The sequence below is a fragment of the Salminus brasiliensis genome, chromosome 7 (assembly GCF_030463535.1).
Source record: "Salminus brasiliensis chromosome 7, fSalBra1.hap2, whole genome shotgun sequence".
In the NCBI taxonomy this organism is placed as follows: domain Eukaryota; kingdom Metazoa; phylum Chordata; class Actinopteri; order Characiformes; family Bryconidae; genus Salminus; species Salminus brasiliensis.
Window position 1 is genome coordinate 23,327,807 of NC_132884.1, and position 16,463 is coordinate 23,344,269.

At 40.6% G+C, this 16,463-nt stretch overlaps 1 protein-coding gene across 9 annotated transcripts in view; it reads right to left on the minus strand.

Moving 5' to 3' along the window:
* sgip1a (SH3GL interacting endocytic adaptor 1a) overlaps window positions 1-16,463 on the minus strand; it is a 66,683-nt gene that overhangs the window by 10,690 nt on the left and 39,530 nt on the right. For 2 of the 9 annotated variants that reach the window (XM_072684233.1, XM_072684229.1), the window contains 9 exons: window positions 11,637-11,648; window positions 10,439-10,463; window positions 10,164-10,269; window positions 9,730-9,815; window positions 7,451-7,525; window positions 5,736-6,503; window positions 3,440-3,558; window positions 2,814-2,967; window positions 1,392-1,448 (listed from right to left, as the gene is read on the minus strand). In XM_072684233.1, coding sequence (XP_072540334.1) covers window positions 1,392-1,448; window positions 2,814-2,967; window positions 3,440-3,558; window positions 5,736-6,503; window positions 7,451-7,525; window positions 9,730-9,815; window positions 10,164-10,269; window positions 10,439-10,463; window positions 11,637-11,648 — 1,402 coding nt within the window. The remainder of the gene's footprint in view (window positions 1-1,391; window positions 1,449-2,813; window positions 2,968-3,439; window positions 3,559-5,735; window positions 6,504-7,450; window positions 7,526-9,729; window positions 9,816-10,163; window positions 10,270-10,438; window positions 10,464-11,636; window positions 11,649-16,463) is intronic. The other 7 variants (XM_072684232.1, XM_072684236.1, XM_072684238.1 and 4 more) reach the window with 5 other exon arrangements.

A 16,463-nucleotide genomic window follows, 5' to 3' on the forward strand; every position in this document is an offset into this window, starting at 1 on the left:
AGCTGGACCACCCCTCATGCAATGGCTTTTGTGAACTACATTGTCACAGGAGGAGTAAAAGAAACTGTATCTGGCTTCTAGATAGATATCCAAAACTAACTAAACAGTTATTTGGTCTTAAAGAAAACCACCTTTTATAGGAGACTCTTTTCTTATAGGTCTAATTTGGTTTCTGGACTGAACAAGAACTGACAGTCCATGGTGCGGATGAGGGACAACAGGGGGCAGCGCTGAGTAACAAAAAGGAGAGTCAAGATAGTACATCTTAAATCTAATCCTGCAGGTGTTACACGCCCTGGAAAGAAGGGATTTGCACTACCTCTAAATGAAAAAAGAGGCAGAAGATAATAAATCTGAGCTACAAATTTTATTTGTACAGCTGTGCAGCTCCCAGGCTGAACAGTGAGTTATAGCCATCAGTAGGGAGCAGTTTGGGTGCTCTTCAGACTCAGATTAATTCTTTTTTAAAGTTTTAATTTATTTTTTAAAGTAGCATGAAACGTAAAGCTTCTTTAAGATTCATCAGGTGTTTCCCATGCAAGAGTAATCGAAATGGTTCGTAGTTAAACAGGAATTTGACCCAGGTCTAATGTGCGAGAGCACCCCACTTTAAGACGAGAGGTGGGAAGCATACTGATTAGCACCGCTGCTAACTGGGCTGTAGTCCAGACCAGACTTCAGAAACACAGAGGCCGTGTGTGTTGATTCAGTGCGCTCGAGTGGGTCTACTCTCTGGCTGGAGGATGGCCTCCATCCATTTCTGAAGGGTGAAGACAGATGCTCTTTGGACTCTTTGGTTTCCAGACACTACACACATACTATGCTAATGATGTCAACACAGCACTGGAAGAAACTGTATGACATGGCAATGTGGGTAGAGCAGTGCATGACATTGCTTGTGGCACAGAGATGTCTTTTCAAGCAAATGAGGGTGAATTATGAGCGGATGGAAAAAGGGAAAGGTGCACGTTGCTTCTATGTAGAACTTAAGGATAGGACAGCATTTCATCTCAGCTGTGGTTTCTATATGTGTGCAGATGGAAAACAGCAAAACCATGTACTGATAATGAACACCTGTTCAAGCATTTCCTCTTCCCATATGTAAGAGTGTGGGGGGCAAGTGAAGGAAGGAGGACAAATATATATAGCGATGAACTAGAGATTACTTAAAATGACCCTTATTTGGTGTTCCTTCAATGGCTCTTGCAGCAAAATGTAGCTAAAACACCAATTTCATGCAAGTATGGCCAATTGATTGGCTAGTTCATTCAGTGGCCATATGACATGACTTATGCCCTCGCATTGTGGGTAACAGCAGGCATTTGAATGCCATGGCTTTGAATCAGTGTTATCCATATCGTCCACTGAATCAGGAAAGGCCCATACCGTACCTGCTGGCAGGTCAGCTCGCTTCTCAAAGCTGGGCAGTTTTTCTACAAAAGCGTCATCTTCAGACATCAGACAAAAACGTCAGCCCAAAAGACAGGACGAGAAAGACGACAAAATACAAACAAAAGTAAAAGCAATTCAAATCAAACGTCAGACGTCAAAGTAAAAAAAAAAAAAAATACAAAACACAGTCATCAAACTCAGGTCAAATTCACATAGACACACAGCACAAACCATGAATGATGAGGAAAAACAAAAAAAACACACAAATGAACAAAATGATAAAAGCACTAAGCATACTGAAGTCCATCAAAACGCTAAGATACTGTATCCAAGCTTTCAAGACAAAGAATAAAGTCTAAGATATTGCGTTACAATTCATGAACCCATATACAATCTAATATATCAGACCCAGGTCCACTGCATTTCTAAAGAGAATTAAAACTTTACACACACACACAACGCTGGCAAGTTCTGCATCTTATCAGGCATGCAAACATGCACTGAGTGAATAAGGAAAGCACTGAGGGATTGTTACTGTTTTAGAATTGTTTCAAATGAAGACCCTTCAGTGAGAGTTTTACAAATCCACAGTGTGCTCATTAGTTCATAGTCCATTACCTCAGCAACTACATCTATCAGCCACATGAGACCTGACAAATACATCAGTTTCAACCATCTAGTTTAACTGCAATCCATTGTATTCTCACTATGAAATCCACACAGCCACAGGCAGTGGATCTCCTATACTTGTATCTTTTGCCCAGGAAAAATGATGCATTGCTTTAATCCTCAAAATGTCTTGAAAGGGCCCATGCTCTACATTTTTCTGAGATACACTTGTAAAATTATAATGACCTAGAAATAATGCAGAATACTCTCGAAATCCAAAAAATATTTCCAGATTTAAATGAAAAAAAAACACAACTCAGATTTTCAAGGCAGCATCAGACATTTTCATTCAACTGCATATAAATGGTCTCTGTCTGGACTGCCTGCCATGTATTTTGCCAGCATGGAACACTCCTTATGACTTGATATGTTGGTTTTTGGGACATCACAAAAAGTTAGTTTCCATCTATGTTCAGGGGTCAGGGCACATTTTGAATCAGCGTTTACACACTATATTTAAAGTGAGGTTTTTATGATATGGGCCGTTTAAACAGATGCATTAATTAATGTAAAGGAAAATGACTGACAGTTATTGAAGTCTTACTGTTCCTACATCCATTCAGTCACTGAGCTCATTTCTGAGCACTGACGAGGCTTTTCACAGCACCACTACAGGACGTAACCGTCATCTGGAGTCTAGTCACGCAGGAAGCCATATTAGATTTTCAAACCGAAATTGGATTTGCAAACACACACATACAAACACACACATAGCAGCACTGCAGGAAGAATGATGGGAAATGAAGTCACACCTGACACAGATACGGAGAGCTCTTTACCGACGGTAGGCGTGGTGGCAGCACTCAGGGAGTTGGTAGAGGAGATAGAGGAGGTACTCTCAGCACGGGCCAGCGGCGCGATGGGTGGGGGGCTTGAAGAGTGCACCGGAGGGCTGAAGGGCCGATTCTGAGAGGACGGGCGAGGAAACAGGGGCAGGGGTGATGCAAACAGGCATGGTAAATCAGTCTTGGAGAGCAAGGGACTCAATCAAGGCCTCTGTAGTAGAGTTGCTAATGTTGTAATGCTAATATCTTCTGTTGCGCACAGTGTTTTGATTTTAACTGCAGTAACCTCTGATTGAGGACCACATATATCCTCAGTCAGATTATAAGTATAATTATAAGTATCCAGACACCCCTTCTATTTAATATATTAACACATTTTTTTTATTATTTTTATATCTTAAACAGAGCTACTAAGCCATTATTATGGTGTCTCTGTAGCAAATCTGAACTTATTTACACTCTGAAAGTCAATAACACTTGTACTTTGGCCAGGGGTGCCCAAACTTCTGCATAAGACCATATGTGCAATCACTGACCTAAGATGAGTAGAAGGAGTGTGTTATTGTGCTGCAGAATGTTTGAGCTGCACATACCACATCCCCTGCACTCGCTTTCCCAGGAGCCAGTTTGGGGCGGGAGGGTGGCCGAGGCGGGGGAGGGGGAGGGCTGCTAGCAGCCAGTGGCGTTGCTGGGCGTGCAGGGGAGGAGGAGCCTGCGGATCAAGGGTATATCATTAAAACATTCTCCAGTAGGAAAGGAATGCCATGCATCGAGGCCATTTGCTGAGCTTAAAAGCAATTTAAAGCAAAGTCATTCACAATGACCAAAAGATTATACTTTACATATAGCATCCACATGTAATCTGGCATTAGGCCAACTCACACACCAACACAACTTATTTCATTTTCATCTCCTTGAACCCAGTCAGTGTAAGCTTGAACATGGATATATTTGAGTATTATGGTGGAAGAAATGGGTTGAATGTCATACTAATAAGCGTAAAGCGCAACTCAGGAATGGCCTGTTAACGAGCTGATTAGATTGATCAGGGAAACGCCTAATTGTTGTGTTATTGTTTAACTGTTACATCAAATGTGCCAAATAATAAACACAGGCTTTATTTAATGGTTCATGTTTTTAATTTTAATAACCCTTTATTTAATATTCCATAATATTTAATGCTTTAATATTCCATATAACTGAGATATTACTTTTTACATTTAGTGAGGCTTAAGATGTTACTGTTAATTAAAAAAGGTAAAAAAAAAAAAAGGTGCCATATTTGTCACTGTACAGTGTACACTGTACAGCGAAATGTGTCCTCCGCATTTAACCCATCTGTGGTAGTGAACATACACACACACACACTAGTGAACTAGGGGCAGTGAGTACACACACACCCAGAGCGGTGGGCAGCCAACTCCAGCACCTGGGGAGCAGAGAAGGTAAAGGGCCTTGCTCAAGGGCCCAACAGTGGCAGCTTGCCGAGCCCGGAAATCGAACCCACAACCCTGTTATCGATAGCACGGCGCTCTAACCGCTGAGCCACCACTGCCCGATGAATGATTAATTAAGATAAACATTTAAACATTTAGTTATGCTTAATAATGTCAGTGTCAATTAATATTTAGTTGAGACATTACATAACCATTTATTAATGTTTATTACTGTTGTAAGTACTGTTAATTAATGTACCCTTATTGTAAAGTGTTACCAGATTATTTACAAAATAATAATGTTACATACTTTACAATTATAAGAACTTTTATAATTATAAGAAGTTTCAAAGACTCTGTATTTTGGAACTAGTGTGAATAATAAGATTAAAAACAGCTACTTAAGCAACAATATGCAGTTTAACAGTTTAACTGTGCTTCCTCCAGCCTAGTTGTTAGCCTAATTGTAGTTTCTTGATATTCTACACCCCACTGCATTATGGGAAATGTGCATTTGCGAAAACTGTCTTTTATTAATGGAGGATGTGATTTTATGTAACTATATTTCCAGCTCTCACTTTTACTCACAATTAGCCATTGTTCAGCTAATTTCACAGAGATTTGCAACTTCCTAAGATAATTTAAACCAACTGTGTAAGTGTAAATTTCATTCTGCATTCCCTATTGATGTATCAGTGTGTTTTCCTCTGCTTACTGAGTACTTCATGATATGGACAAAATATGATATAACGATCATACAGTTAATAGTGCTAACTTACAATATATTAAAGGGATTGCAGAAAAATGCACAGTGGTTTTACACACCCATTTACAATCCTGTTATTTGGCCCAAGAATAAAACAAGTGTTTTTTTCTTAACGAATAGGGCTGCTATCCTGTCTGGTGGTGATGAGCATGCTCAACAGTGTTAGTGATGAACATATTGGGAAAGACTGACATGTAAAACTGACTAGAGGAAGAACACTGGTGTATGTGAATTTAGTAGTGTTTAAGGTTCACTGTATGTCAGTTCCATGCAACAAACTCTCAACTACGACAAGTTCAATGCAGTTCTCCATTCTAGGCCGTCTTCAAACAGATAAGCGAGCCTTTTATTTGAAGAAATGGACTTTATGATAATGTTAATGGCTGCTGCTTGACTATAATGCTATGCTGCTATGATATGATATGCTATGATACCTGCTATGATAATGTTAGAGCCTTCCATTTGAATATTAGGCTTTTTGCTCAATCACACAAAGACTCAATGAAGTCAGACATTTCCTGGACATAAATTAGGCCTAGTCTTGGACTAAATTACAGTGCCAATGTTGAATTACCTTTGTAAATGGTTAGCAGGAAATGTTCAAGCTTAATCTGGGTGTAGGCACCTAATTTTCACATTTTAATTTTTCTGCAATATCAAATACTGCAACAACATTTATGAACTCACCGCTGCCACTGCCTCCACTACCAGCTCCTGGGACTGGCCCAGGGGATGACACCACAGCCCTGTATGTGGGAGGTGGAGGGGGTGGTGGTGTTGATCGGGGGCCCTGACCAACTTCTTTGGGTGAAGCACTGTTTTCGCTTAGGTCCTCTTTTGGATGGCCCTCCTCTGGGCTTGTCTTCTCTTCCTGATTGAAAACCAGTGGTGTGGGGATTGTACGTGCATTTGTCTCTAGAGTGCTGGGTGGAGTGACGGCTGAGCCGGACCCCGCCTCCACAGCTTGGGTAGGTGGAGTCAATGTTGTATTGGGCGTGGTCGGCTCATCTGGTGGAGGTGGGGCCTCTTCCTCTGGAGGTGGTGGGACTGTAGGGGGAGAGGGAGTGGCTTCTTTTGGAGGTGGAGGAATAGCTGGAGGAGACGGTATGCTCTCTCTTGGTGATTCAGTTGGAGGAAGGGGAGGGGCGGGCTCTTCTGGAGGAGGTGGGGACTTTGGTAAAGGAGAGAGTGGTTCTTCAGGTGGGGGCGGGGATTTAGGTAACGGTGGGGCTGGCTCTGCTGGAGGTGGAGGAGATGTGGGGAACGGTGGGGCTGGTTCGGCTGGAGGAGAGGGTGGTCTTTCTGGAGTTTCGTCGTTGAAGCACACCCACGTGTCTGCAGCATTGTCAGTGGGTTTGGGGGAGTCCGCCGGACCAAAGATGTTGTCCAGATCCGCTATTGAGGGCCTGTGTTGGGTGGGCACTGGAATGTCCTCTGCTTTTACGTCTGTGTCAGCTAGCACATGGGCATTGCATGAAAGCAGAGAAATTATTAGGATACACTTTTTAAAAATTATTTTAACCAAGTTTATAATTTTAACAGTGATTCCAGGTGAGGGCTAACACCTGATTCCTAAAAGCTAGCTATCTTTTCAAGTCTGCAGCTCAGGCTAGCTCTTTGGAAAGCTGAATATGTTTCGAGGAGACTGTTAAGTGATTAGTTGGCACTGTACCCATGAATAGCGGTAGAGGATATAAGGCCAATTTTCCCACTCAAAAAACAGTACACTGACTGACCGAAGTAGAGAGGAGGGTCAATTCTGCTCTATTGGACCCCTGACTATGGCATATTACCAGTTGCGCCAACTGAGATTCTGTAGTGCTGATATATTCAAACCTTTTCCTTATGAGCCCTCTTTCCCAGTTTCACATAAATACTTTTGGAAGTAAAGTGATCTTTCGGAAAGGTAATGAACTTACCTGTTGACCCATGACATGTCACATAATTCTAAATTTGACAATTTATTTATTTCACAACAAAAATAAAAACATCCTATGGGACATCCTATGTATATTAATTCATTCATGCCCCACTAGGATACCCTCCAGAACAGTTTGGTGAGTTCTTGGCTTAAACACATGTACTAAACTTGGTCCCTGACTGAGATGAATCAAGTGTGTTTGAGTAAACTGTGCACTTCAGGACAGGAATTGAAGAACTCTGCGCTAGAAGCTACACTTTTCCGACAGTAGGAGAGAAATAGAAAAGACAGAAAGATGAGAAGACCAAAGCACAGAAAAGAAAGTCAGTGATAAATGGAACAGAACTCTGAGACATTGCTGGTGTTCTAGGTAAAAAATAATATTCAAGATGCTCATGATCTCAGCATAGCACACAAGACAAGGTGAAATGAGGGTAACATACAGTGGAGGAAGAAGCACTGGCTTGAGGGACGGCCTTACCAGCAGATTCTGTGGTTGGAGAGTTGCTTGGAGGGGGGGAGGTCGGCACATTCTTGGGTGGAAGCGGAGGTAGCGCTGCAATGACATCAGGGCAGCTGAGACAAGCTTTCTCAATCGTCTCGTAGCAGTTGGACATTATGCCTGCGCTACACTAACTCGACTGCTTCCATGCCTAAATCACCATGCATAGGCAAGGTCTCACTCAGTTGATGCAAGGAGAAACTGGGAAGAGCTGAGGCATGGGATGATTACCTCAGAGAGAGGATGACAACACTTCACTCTCTGTGGCCCACCAGTTCACTTTAAATAACAGTCCAGTAATTGGTGTACTGGACCCATTTCAAATCTGCTACTGAAAACACTTTATTTGACTGAACTTTATGTTGTTGTTTTTTTTATTACAGTGTGAATTAATGGAAAAAATGCCATTTAACCCTAACATGTTAGAAGACACATGTGCAACACAAATGCAACAGCTACATTAACTCTGAAAGAACTTAACCAGTAGGTCAAAGTTTCTTTTTTGGGATCCTGGTATCCTGCAGTACACTATCCAAATAGCACAGAATACCACTATATCCTATATTACTAGGCACTGAGCTGCGATAGGCCTAAATAACAGAACTAGACAGGCAGACAAGTTCTGTTTCTATCATAATACAGGTCCATCAAATATTGCTTACATATAGCTACGCAAAAGTCACACTGTCCACAATTGCACCATTATAGTACAAAAGATTTGCACATTTACTATTCTTTGTATAAATTAATCTTTCACACATACATTTGGGTCCAAAAGTATGAGGCCACTATATGTTTTTTGCACATGTACAATACATACAATGTACATGAATTACAATTTTTACAAATTATTTAAAGTATCCCCTTAAATACTGGACTTCACAAGGTTATGCAAAATTCCTTTGATGACTAGATCACATCCAGTATGTGTAGAATACTTCACTTTTATTTAAAATTTTAAATACTTCAAAATTAAAAAATATTTTATTTATTAGTTTAAGGGGGGGGGATAATAATCGAATGTGGTCTCAGACTTTTGCAGCTAAAGCAAATGCTTTAACTAAAGCTTAATGAATTCGTAGACTTAGAAAATAGGCCACATCAAGTAAACTGTCATCATAGGAGATTGCCACAGGCAGAACTGGATGACTTAAGGGATGCAAGTTTGATTGGCTTTCCTGGCTAATGATTTGTGAAATTAGTGGGTTAATGGAGGCTGCACAGGGGGGAAAAAGTTAATGAAAAACACATTCCCAGCCGATTTTTCACTCAAACGACCATTTGAGAGGTATGAGGGGAAGTTCATGAACCCAAATGAGAGGCAGCCCGTGCCACATGATCGGAGACTTACTTCCTGACGGAAAAGGTCTTCCCAGAGTAGAGTCTGGGTTTTGGTCACGTAAAGGAGCACCCCAAACCTCAGGTTCCTCTATCACCACTAGTGTATGGACAACACACACCCAATGGAGAGCAGTGTTAGCTACTGTATAGCTCGGAAATGGTTCCTGGTCTTTCCTCAAATACTCCGATAGCCATGTATGATAATACTATCTGGGACCTAACCAAGCTGTAATCTTGATGCATAAGAAGTGTCCATTCTCTATTGTTAAAATCTTTTTAACAAGATAATGGACACTTCTTATGCATCAACTGATTTTATGCTTAGTAAAACAAACAGTAAGTAAGTGCTGTATGACAGTAGTATGAGTGTGAGTCTCTGAAACAATAATTTTATAAGAGTGCATTTAATGTACATTAAAATGAAGAGATTTCATTTTCACTGGTCCATCCACTAAATGTAAACGGCAGCTGGTATTTTTAAAATGGGGCAAACAATTAAAAACAACAAATGGAATTACAAAGTGCTGATATGACAGCAGTTGTGTTTTCCATAATCTGAAGACACACACCACATAAATAAATGAACACAAATATTAGAGAATGAGAGTGTGAAGGTAAAGGGCACAGTGGTCTACTGGGCATCTGCATTACATTATAGCAAGTATATTTTAAAGCAAAAACATCATCTTTTAGACCAAAATGATACACTGATTTTCATTTGCATGGCCTCTAGCTCTGCTGAGTGATAGTCATTTGAAAATTTCTGCTGGCTTCATATTAGGCAGATGCTAATTCTTCAGCATTGCTCAGGCATACTCTACATTATCCTACCATATTCCAGCCTTATGTACATGACTCCAGACAGAACATCATTCAAACCCTGTTCCATCTATAAAGGATAAGATAAAGCTTTGTACCTTCAGTCTTCTGCTCTTCAAAGGCTGTCTCCAGTGGAGGGCCAAATAAGGCTGTTGCGTCCTCTGGCACTGGAGATTTCTTACTGCTGAAATGGAGAAAAAAACAGGCAGATACGCATGAGTCATACACATTCATCCTCTCCAGGAAAGACATACTGAAGCTCTAGTCTCAACCACTCTGCACCCATTTCCAGGGTAAGCCTCTTTCATCGTTCTGCCTGTCTCTTCGTTTATGACACATAGAGTCATAGAGATCTGAAGAGCTTTAATATCGTCTAATATAATGCTAAACCTTAAAATGAAAAAAGATATATATATCATTTGCACAATTAATAGGCAAAATAAATTAACTAATTATTACTAGTAACAACCCTAAGTGACCCAAAGTGTAAATAAGTGCACGTTCCTTGTAGAGAAAACATGTACGTATGTACCTGGGAGGCTGAGGTGCAGGCGCGGATGCAAGTACAGGTATAGGTGAGGGGACCGAGACTGGGGCAGCTGTGGGAATAGAACGTCTTGGTCGTGCAATTTCATCACCTGAGGACAAAATAAAATGATCAAAGTTTAGTTTGAAAGACATCGACTCTTGCTTGTACACCAGTAGTTTAATTAAATTTTCACACTGTATTTTAAATGAAAGGAGACCACAGCATTCATTTTGGAGACTAATTTGCAAAGTCATTGACATTTTACAAAATATACTCACTAGGTGCATTTCTTTTTGCCAAACCCTGGAACAAAACAGAAAACCAAAACATTCAGTCACACACAAATACATACATCAACCACAGACATATCCATCACTGAGGGCTAATGTTGAACAAATGTTTACTGTAGTTCAGGACTGTGTGGAAGAAGTACTTTCTCACTCAATAGACTACAGGATAGTTCTCCATTGAACAACTGCGTCACAAGAATCGGCCATGGTTAGCAGGTGGGCGCTATGGCCAAAATATATCATGTAATAATTGTGTGTATTATTATATCATGAATTAGGTTTTACCATGCTTTTTTTTGCGTTAACATTAACAGTGAGTTATGATTTTGTTATTCTGAGATTGTTTCTGTGTAGATTATTCTGTCAATGCCAATTCTCACCCTCTCCCATCACACAATGTAACCTCTGGGAGGGTGTAGACTAGCACGTGCTAGCTCCATGAGAGTAAAGACAGCAAACCACTTCTTTTGGATCTGCCATTAATGCTAATTATCAGACAGCTAAACACTCTTGGAGGGGAACATTAATCTCCATTTCTATTATGTTAGTAAACAGATGCCCACATTAGCAAGTATGATTCTGAGTGAGGGGTAAGCCACCCTACACAATTATGCTCTCTTGGACTATCGGCCATGGATGGCTGCAAATTTAATAAACAAAAAAAATAAATAGACTAATATGGATATTAATATAGACATACATTTAGTTTTATTCAATATATATATCATTACATTATTATGTAGTGCTCCTTTGCATACTACATAGTTGCCTTGGTGAGAAATGCTTCAAATTATTTCTCCTTCACACTCTTTCGTCTCAGTAGGACTCTGAATAAATCTACTCAACTAATAATGAAAAGGCTTTCGCTAAATCACGGAGGTAAGCAGTTTTGTGCTCACATGGGCACTCCAGTCATTATGGGCCAGCACAGCAGCTCAGGTTACAACACATTAATAAATGACCTTGGTAATGTAGCCCTGCCTTGCACATGCATGCCTGAAGATACTGAACCAAGACAAAACTAATCTTTATTAGCTTCTGCAGTTTTACCACAGTATTTCACTATTCTGTACACAGTAATCACTGCATAGTCCTTGCAAACCAAAACCTGCAACAGCTACATCTGATAAGGCAAACAGAAAGCACAACAGAACAAGCAGGTTACTGTATTACACACAGCACTTACCGGGCTACGTCTCTGTGACCAGCAAAAAGGAAGAGAGAAGAGACACCTGGTCAAAGAGTGACAAATCAGTAATACAGACTTTCATCAAAGTAAACCTCTGTCCTCATGCAGCACAGCACATTACCGTTTCACCCCCCAAAACCATGTCAGTGCATTAAAACTCGCCTACCAACCCAATTAGCAGACCCACAGAGGTGAGCCCCACCTGCAGAACGCAAGTTTTCAGAAAGCGGTAGATTTCATTTTTCAAAAAGAAATATTACATATAGACAATATTGTTGGAAATTAAAGACAGATGTAGTATGAAAGTATCAAAACATACCATTTACTATAGAGTCCATATATGGAAGCTAAGCTGCCAAAACAGCCTACAGTCAATGAAATGATTTCATGATGTTCAACATCCACCTACATCGGTTATGCTTTGCCCATTGATGTAAATATCATAAGGATTTTTCAGCCTGGACTGCTTTTTGAATAAGGCAATTCAATACAGAGCAGCCAATCAGAACAGAGGTTAGAGCGGAGCAATATAATGACATTTTATCGTATTGTGATAAATATTGTTATCGTGATAACAATATACTTTTCTAAGCATATGGAGGATACTGTTAGTGCTTAAAAAACACTGATCAGCTGCAGGTTTCATTACTAACAGTGTATTTAGATTGGTTTCATTAGATGATGAGCAGCAGATGTTGAATAAAGATCTACTCAGTCTGGGAGAGTATCTGAAAAGGAGTTTTTAAGAATCTGTCGCTACTGATGAATTTAATCTGTGATCACACTGAGTATGATAAATATTGTGTATCGCAAAAATAGTCTTTAAACATTCTGATATAATATTTTTACCATATCGCCCAGCCCTAATAGAGGTCATTTACATATTGCTGCTGTCAGAACTAAACCTTGTGTCTCGGAAATGTATCACAGTTTAAATTCCTTCTATATCAATGTCAAGATATTTTTTTAAAAGGTATCTTGGACCACTGTGAAAATTTTAGTCAGTGTAAAGGGCAGCTGGTACTTACTTAAGGGCATTGCTTTGATAGTGACATTTCATCTAAGTCTAAGGGGCTAAATAGAGTTTGGAAAAGTGCCATGTACTAATGAATTCCACCTGTTATGGTACATAAGGCTATACAAATATCATATCTGGACTGCATAAAAAGTAAAATACAAGAAAGGTAGTTTTTGGAAGGCCTACATTACCAGTAAGTTTCAGAAGTACTTAAAATATACTAGTGACAAAAGCTAATCTGTAAATGTAATCTATGATGCCAATCTGTTAAACACTAAAGACACAAAAGCTAAAGTTCAAGCTACAAAGCCAGTGTAGCTAATCGTGCATGGAAGTCTGCAATACCATGCTAACTGCTGACTTCCAGGCCCTGCAGACTTCCACTTATTTAGACCACATTAGCATTTTCACACTGTGGACGATCTTTGGAAGAAAGGAGCAGTTAACTTCAGTTAGGTGAAAGACTGGGGGTGATGATAGTTAAAGGAGAGATGACAGGAAGCAGCAATGCTCTGTAAATCACAAAAAAGACTGGGATGAACTAAACATCCAAAAAACCAAAACTGACCATACTGTACTTCATTTAGCTTCTTTGGAAAAATAATAACCAAGCAAGTCCCCAAGTACTAATTAAAAACTCTCCTTTATCCTATTTCAGATGAGAGCCAAGATCTACAAACTGTCTTTCTCCACCCCTTTCTCTCTCCCCCAACTCTGTACACACTTCTCAGTGTCAGTCTAGAGAGAATTCAAGGGGCAGTGAGTTTCAACTGATTATGATGATGTAACAGAGGCAAAGTCTAATCCTACTGGCTGGGCAGCGAAGTCACCACAGGTCACAACCAATCAGAGCACAGCACTGCTGAACAGGAAGAGAGGCCTGCAATTAAATACTTCAACCAGAGCTCAATTGGGGGTAAAGCCTGCCTGCTCTGTACATTCATGAATAACTTTCTATATAGGGTGAATGAGGTCATTTGGTAAACGGCTGAACTTGTCACTGTATGCTTTCCCGTCTGTGTTACACCAGACAGTATTTCGAGCAAGTGCATTGACCACGACGGCCTTGATTACAACAATGATCCATCAGCTGTATTAAATCAAGCCAAATGCCAGAAAGTCCTGCAAACATGCTCATGCATATACAGAGCTATGTTTCCTGCGCTACGTTAATTACCCCAGCTTACACTGCTAATACTAATTCATGTTAGAGGTAAAACAGACGTCCAGCAGAGACGATTAGATGTTGCATTTTGCCTGAGGCACATGCAGAACTAGCTCCAACTGGCTCCACAACAACTGATATATACTCAGCTCCCACTAGGCCTGCCTCAGAAGCAGCACCAAACGGTCTGAACCGGGGGCACACCAAGCATAGGCCATGACCCCTCCACCAGGCTGCCAGAAGTAAGAGAGCACACGGCACTCCGGAACAGGGAGAGAGGTAAAGAGCTTACCGGACTGCTCCTCTGTGGAGGTCAGCGTTAGAGAGAGAGAGAGAGAGAGAGAGAGAGAGAGAGAGACAGGAAAAAAAGAAAGGACATATGTACTACATTAGTGCAAGAGCAGTAGCCGTTGTCATGGGCACGGTGGTAGAGGACTGTAGCTGAATGGAATGGTGAGGCAGCATGACGAAAACCTCAAAAAATCCTCTACTGTTGCCTTTAAAGGAGGTTGTTAAGGGAGATTATTAACTCTATGTCCTAAAGAATCCAGACAACTACTTTAAAGCAGCATTATGTAGCATTTATACATTAAAATAACAGTATTGACCTGTAATAGGGAGAATAGCGGAGCCATTATTGCTACTCTGGGCTCAGCACGGCAGAACCTGCAGTATGTAACTTTGGCAAAGCGGGCAGGACATCGCTTGTGAGAACTGCATATTGCTGCGTAATCCTGAATCATATTAGTGTAAAATCCTGTAATATTACTCTACAGCGTCAGCCCACATGCGTCTTTAACTTTCAGTGGTGGTTCTGTATCTCTCAGCTTGTAAAATGCATGTGAAAAGTGTGTCCTTTCGTGGTACCTCAAAATTCCATTTTCCTACTTTAGGGAGAGAATTTTCAAATAATGCTGCTTTAAGGATATTCTCCGCTAACTAAGTTGCTTACTAGCACACGTGTGCACACACAGCTTGTACAATCTCCATAGAAAATCAATGAAGATAAAATTGGAAGCTGCACATGAGCCTATGGTCACCATGTCCAGTGCCAATCATTGAATTTCCTGGAGTGATGAAGTGCCATCAAATATATTTGGGATTAGCTGAAGTGACGTTCGCGATCCAGGACGCATCATCCAACCCATCAGTATCTGACCTCACGCACTTCAGGTTGAATGAAATGAAATCCTCACTGGAATGTTTCAATGCCTAGTGTTAATCCTTCCTAGTAAAGTAAAACCTGATACTGCTGCAAAGGAGTACAGACACGTAGTCTACCCAGACTCTGCTCCTTATCATCAAGTACACCTGTGTCTTGTTTTATTATATGTCTGTCTGTATATGCCTTTATATTGTACTGGAGGGACATTTCATAATGCGGTTATGTTGTTTTTTAATGTAGCACTCAGCTTAAAATGAGACGTCACGGGCTTAACCCTTTAGCAAGCATGGCTCCACTTGGAAGGAGTCAAACATTAAGCTTTATTTCTTTTAACTATTTGATTCATCAAAATCCATCCACTGATTAATCTTTTCACAACATACAGTGCATCCCTAAACCTTTCCATTTAACCTTAAATGGTGCTGAGGATGGTAAAGAACTGCAGCTGCGTTTGAAGCAAAAGAGCTCACTTCAGGAAGACCATTAGGGTTAGGGGTTTCCAGAACTTGCAAAAGGGTTCAATAATTCAGCCTTATGGAGAACCTCTGCTTTGTAAAATAGTTGTTGTAGTTCGCAAAGTCTTGTATGTTTTCTGTCCATGTAAATCTCAGCTGTATTCCATAACCTTGCCAATTACTGTCCAATTAAATGTATTTCTTGTATTATTTTTTTTTGCCAAACTTTTTGTTTCTGGGCATGTTCCTAGTTCTTTTAGGTTTTGCTTCAGTTTCTGATCACAGATCTGCCTTTGTTTACAGTGTCTGCCTGTGTCATGACCCCTGCTTTGCCCTTTGACTACAATTCGAGATTCGATTTGTGTTAATAAAGTCATTACACGCCTGTGTCCTGCTCTCCTGACTTGCATATTTCAGTGACTAAATAATCATGGGCAATTCTAACACTGCAATATGTACGGAAAATCCTAAATAAAGACACCTATAAATACGCATTCAGAATCATGACACAGTACAAGAAATACTGTTGGCCAATGACTTCAGACAGCAGACGATTGTTGTTGGACTATCATTAAAGAGTTGGATGGATGAGTGACTGCATTCAAACGTCCCAACAGAGGAGTAGGCCTTATTAATAAAACATGAGCACCACCTGCAACCCAACACCTGCACCTGTGTGCTATAATAGGAAAGCCTGTGGCTTTGTGTAACGTTTCAGCTGGAGCACAACCCCTTCGATACCTCTATCTTGACTCGGCCGACTGCATTAGCGCAGCACTTGAGAGAATACAACAGCCTACACAGATTTTCATTGCGTTCCCAACCAAAGCAAAGAAATAAAAGTTGGAGGGGGGAGGCGGCGGAGTTGCTATTGTTTAGTTTATCAGGCCTGTTAACCTTTGTTCTCTTTGGCGTTCTTCAGGACAGATTTTCACGTTCAATCCGTTACCATAGTTACACGTGTAAGTGCGGGTTGCCATGGTGCAAGGCAAGCATGTGACTTGGGCTTCATTCAGCGAGA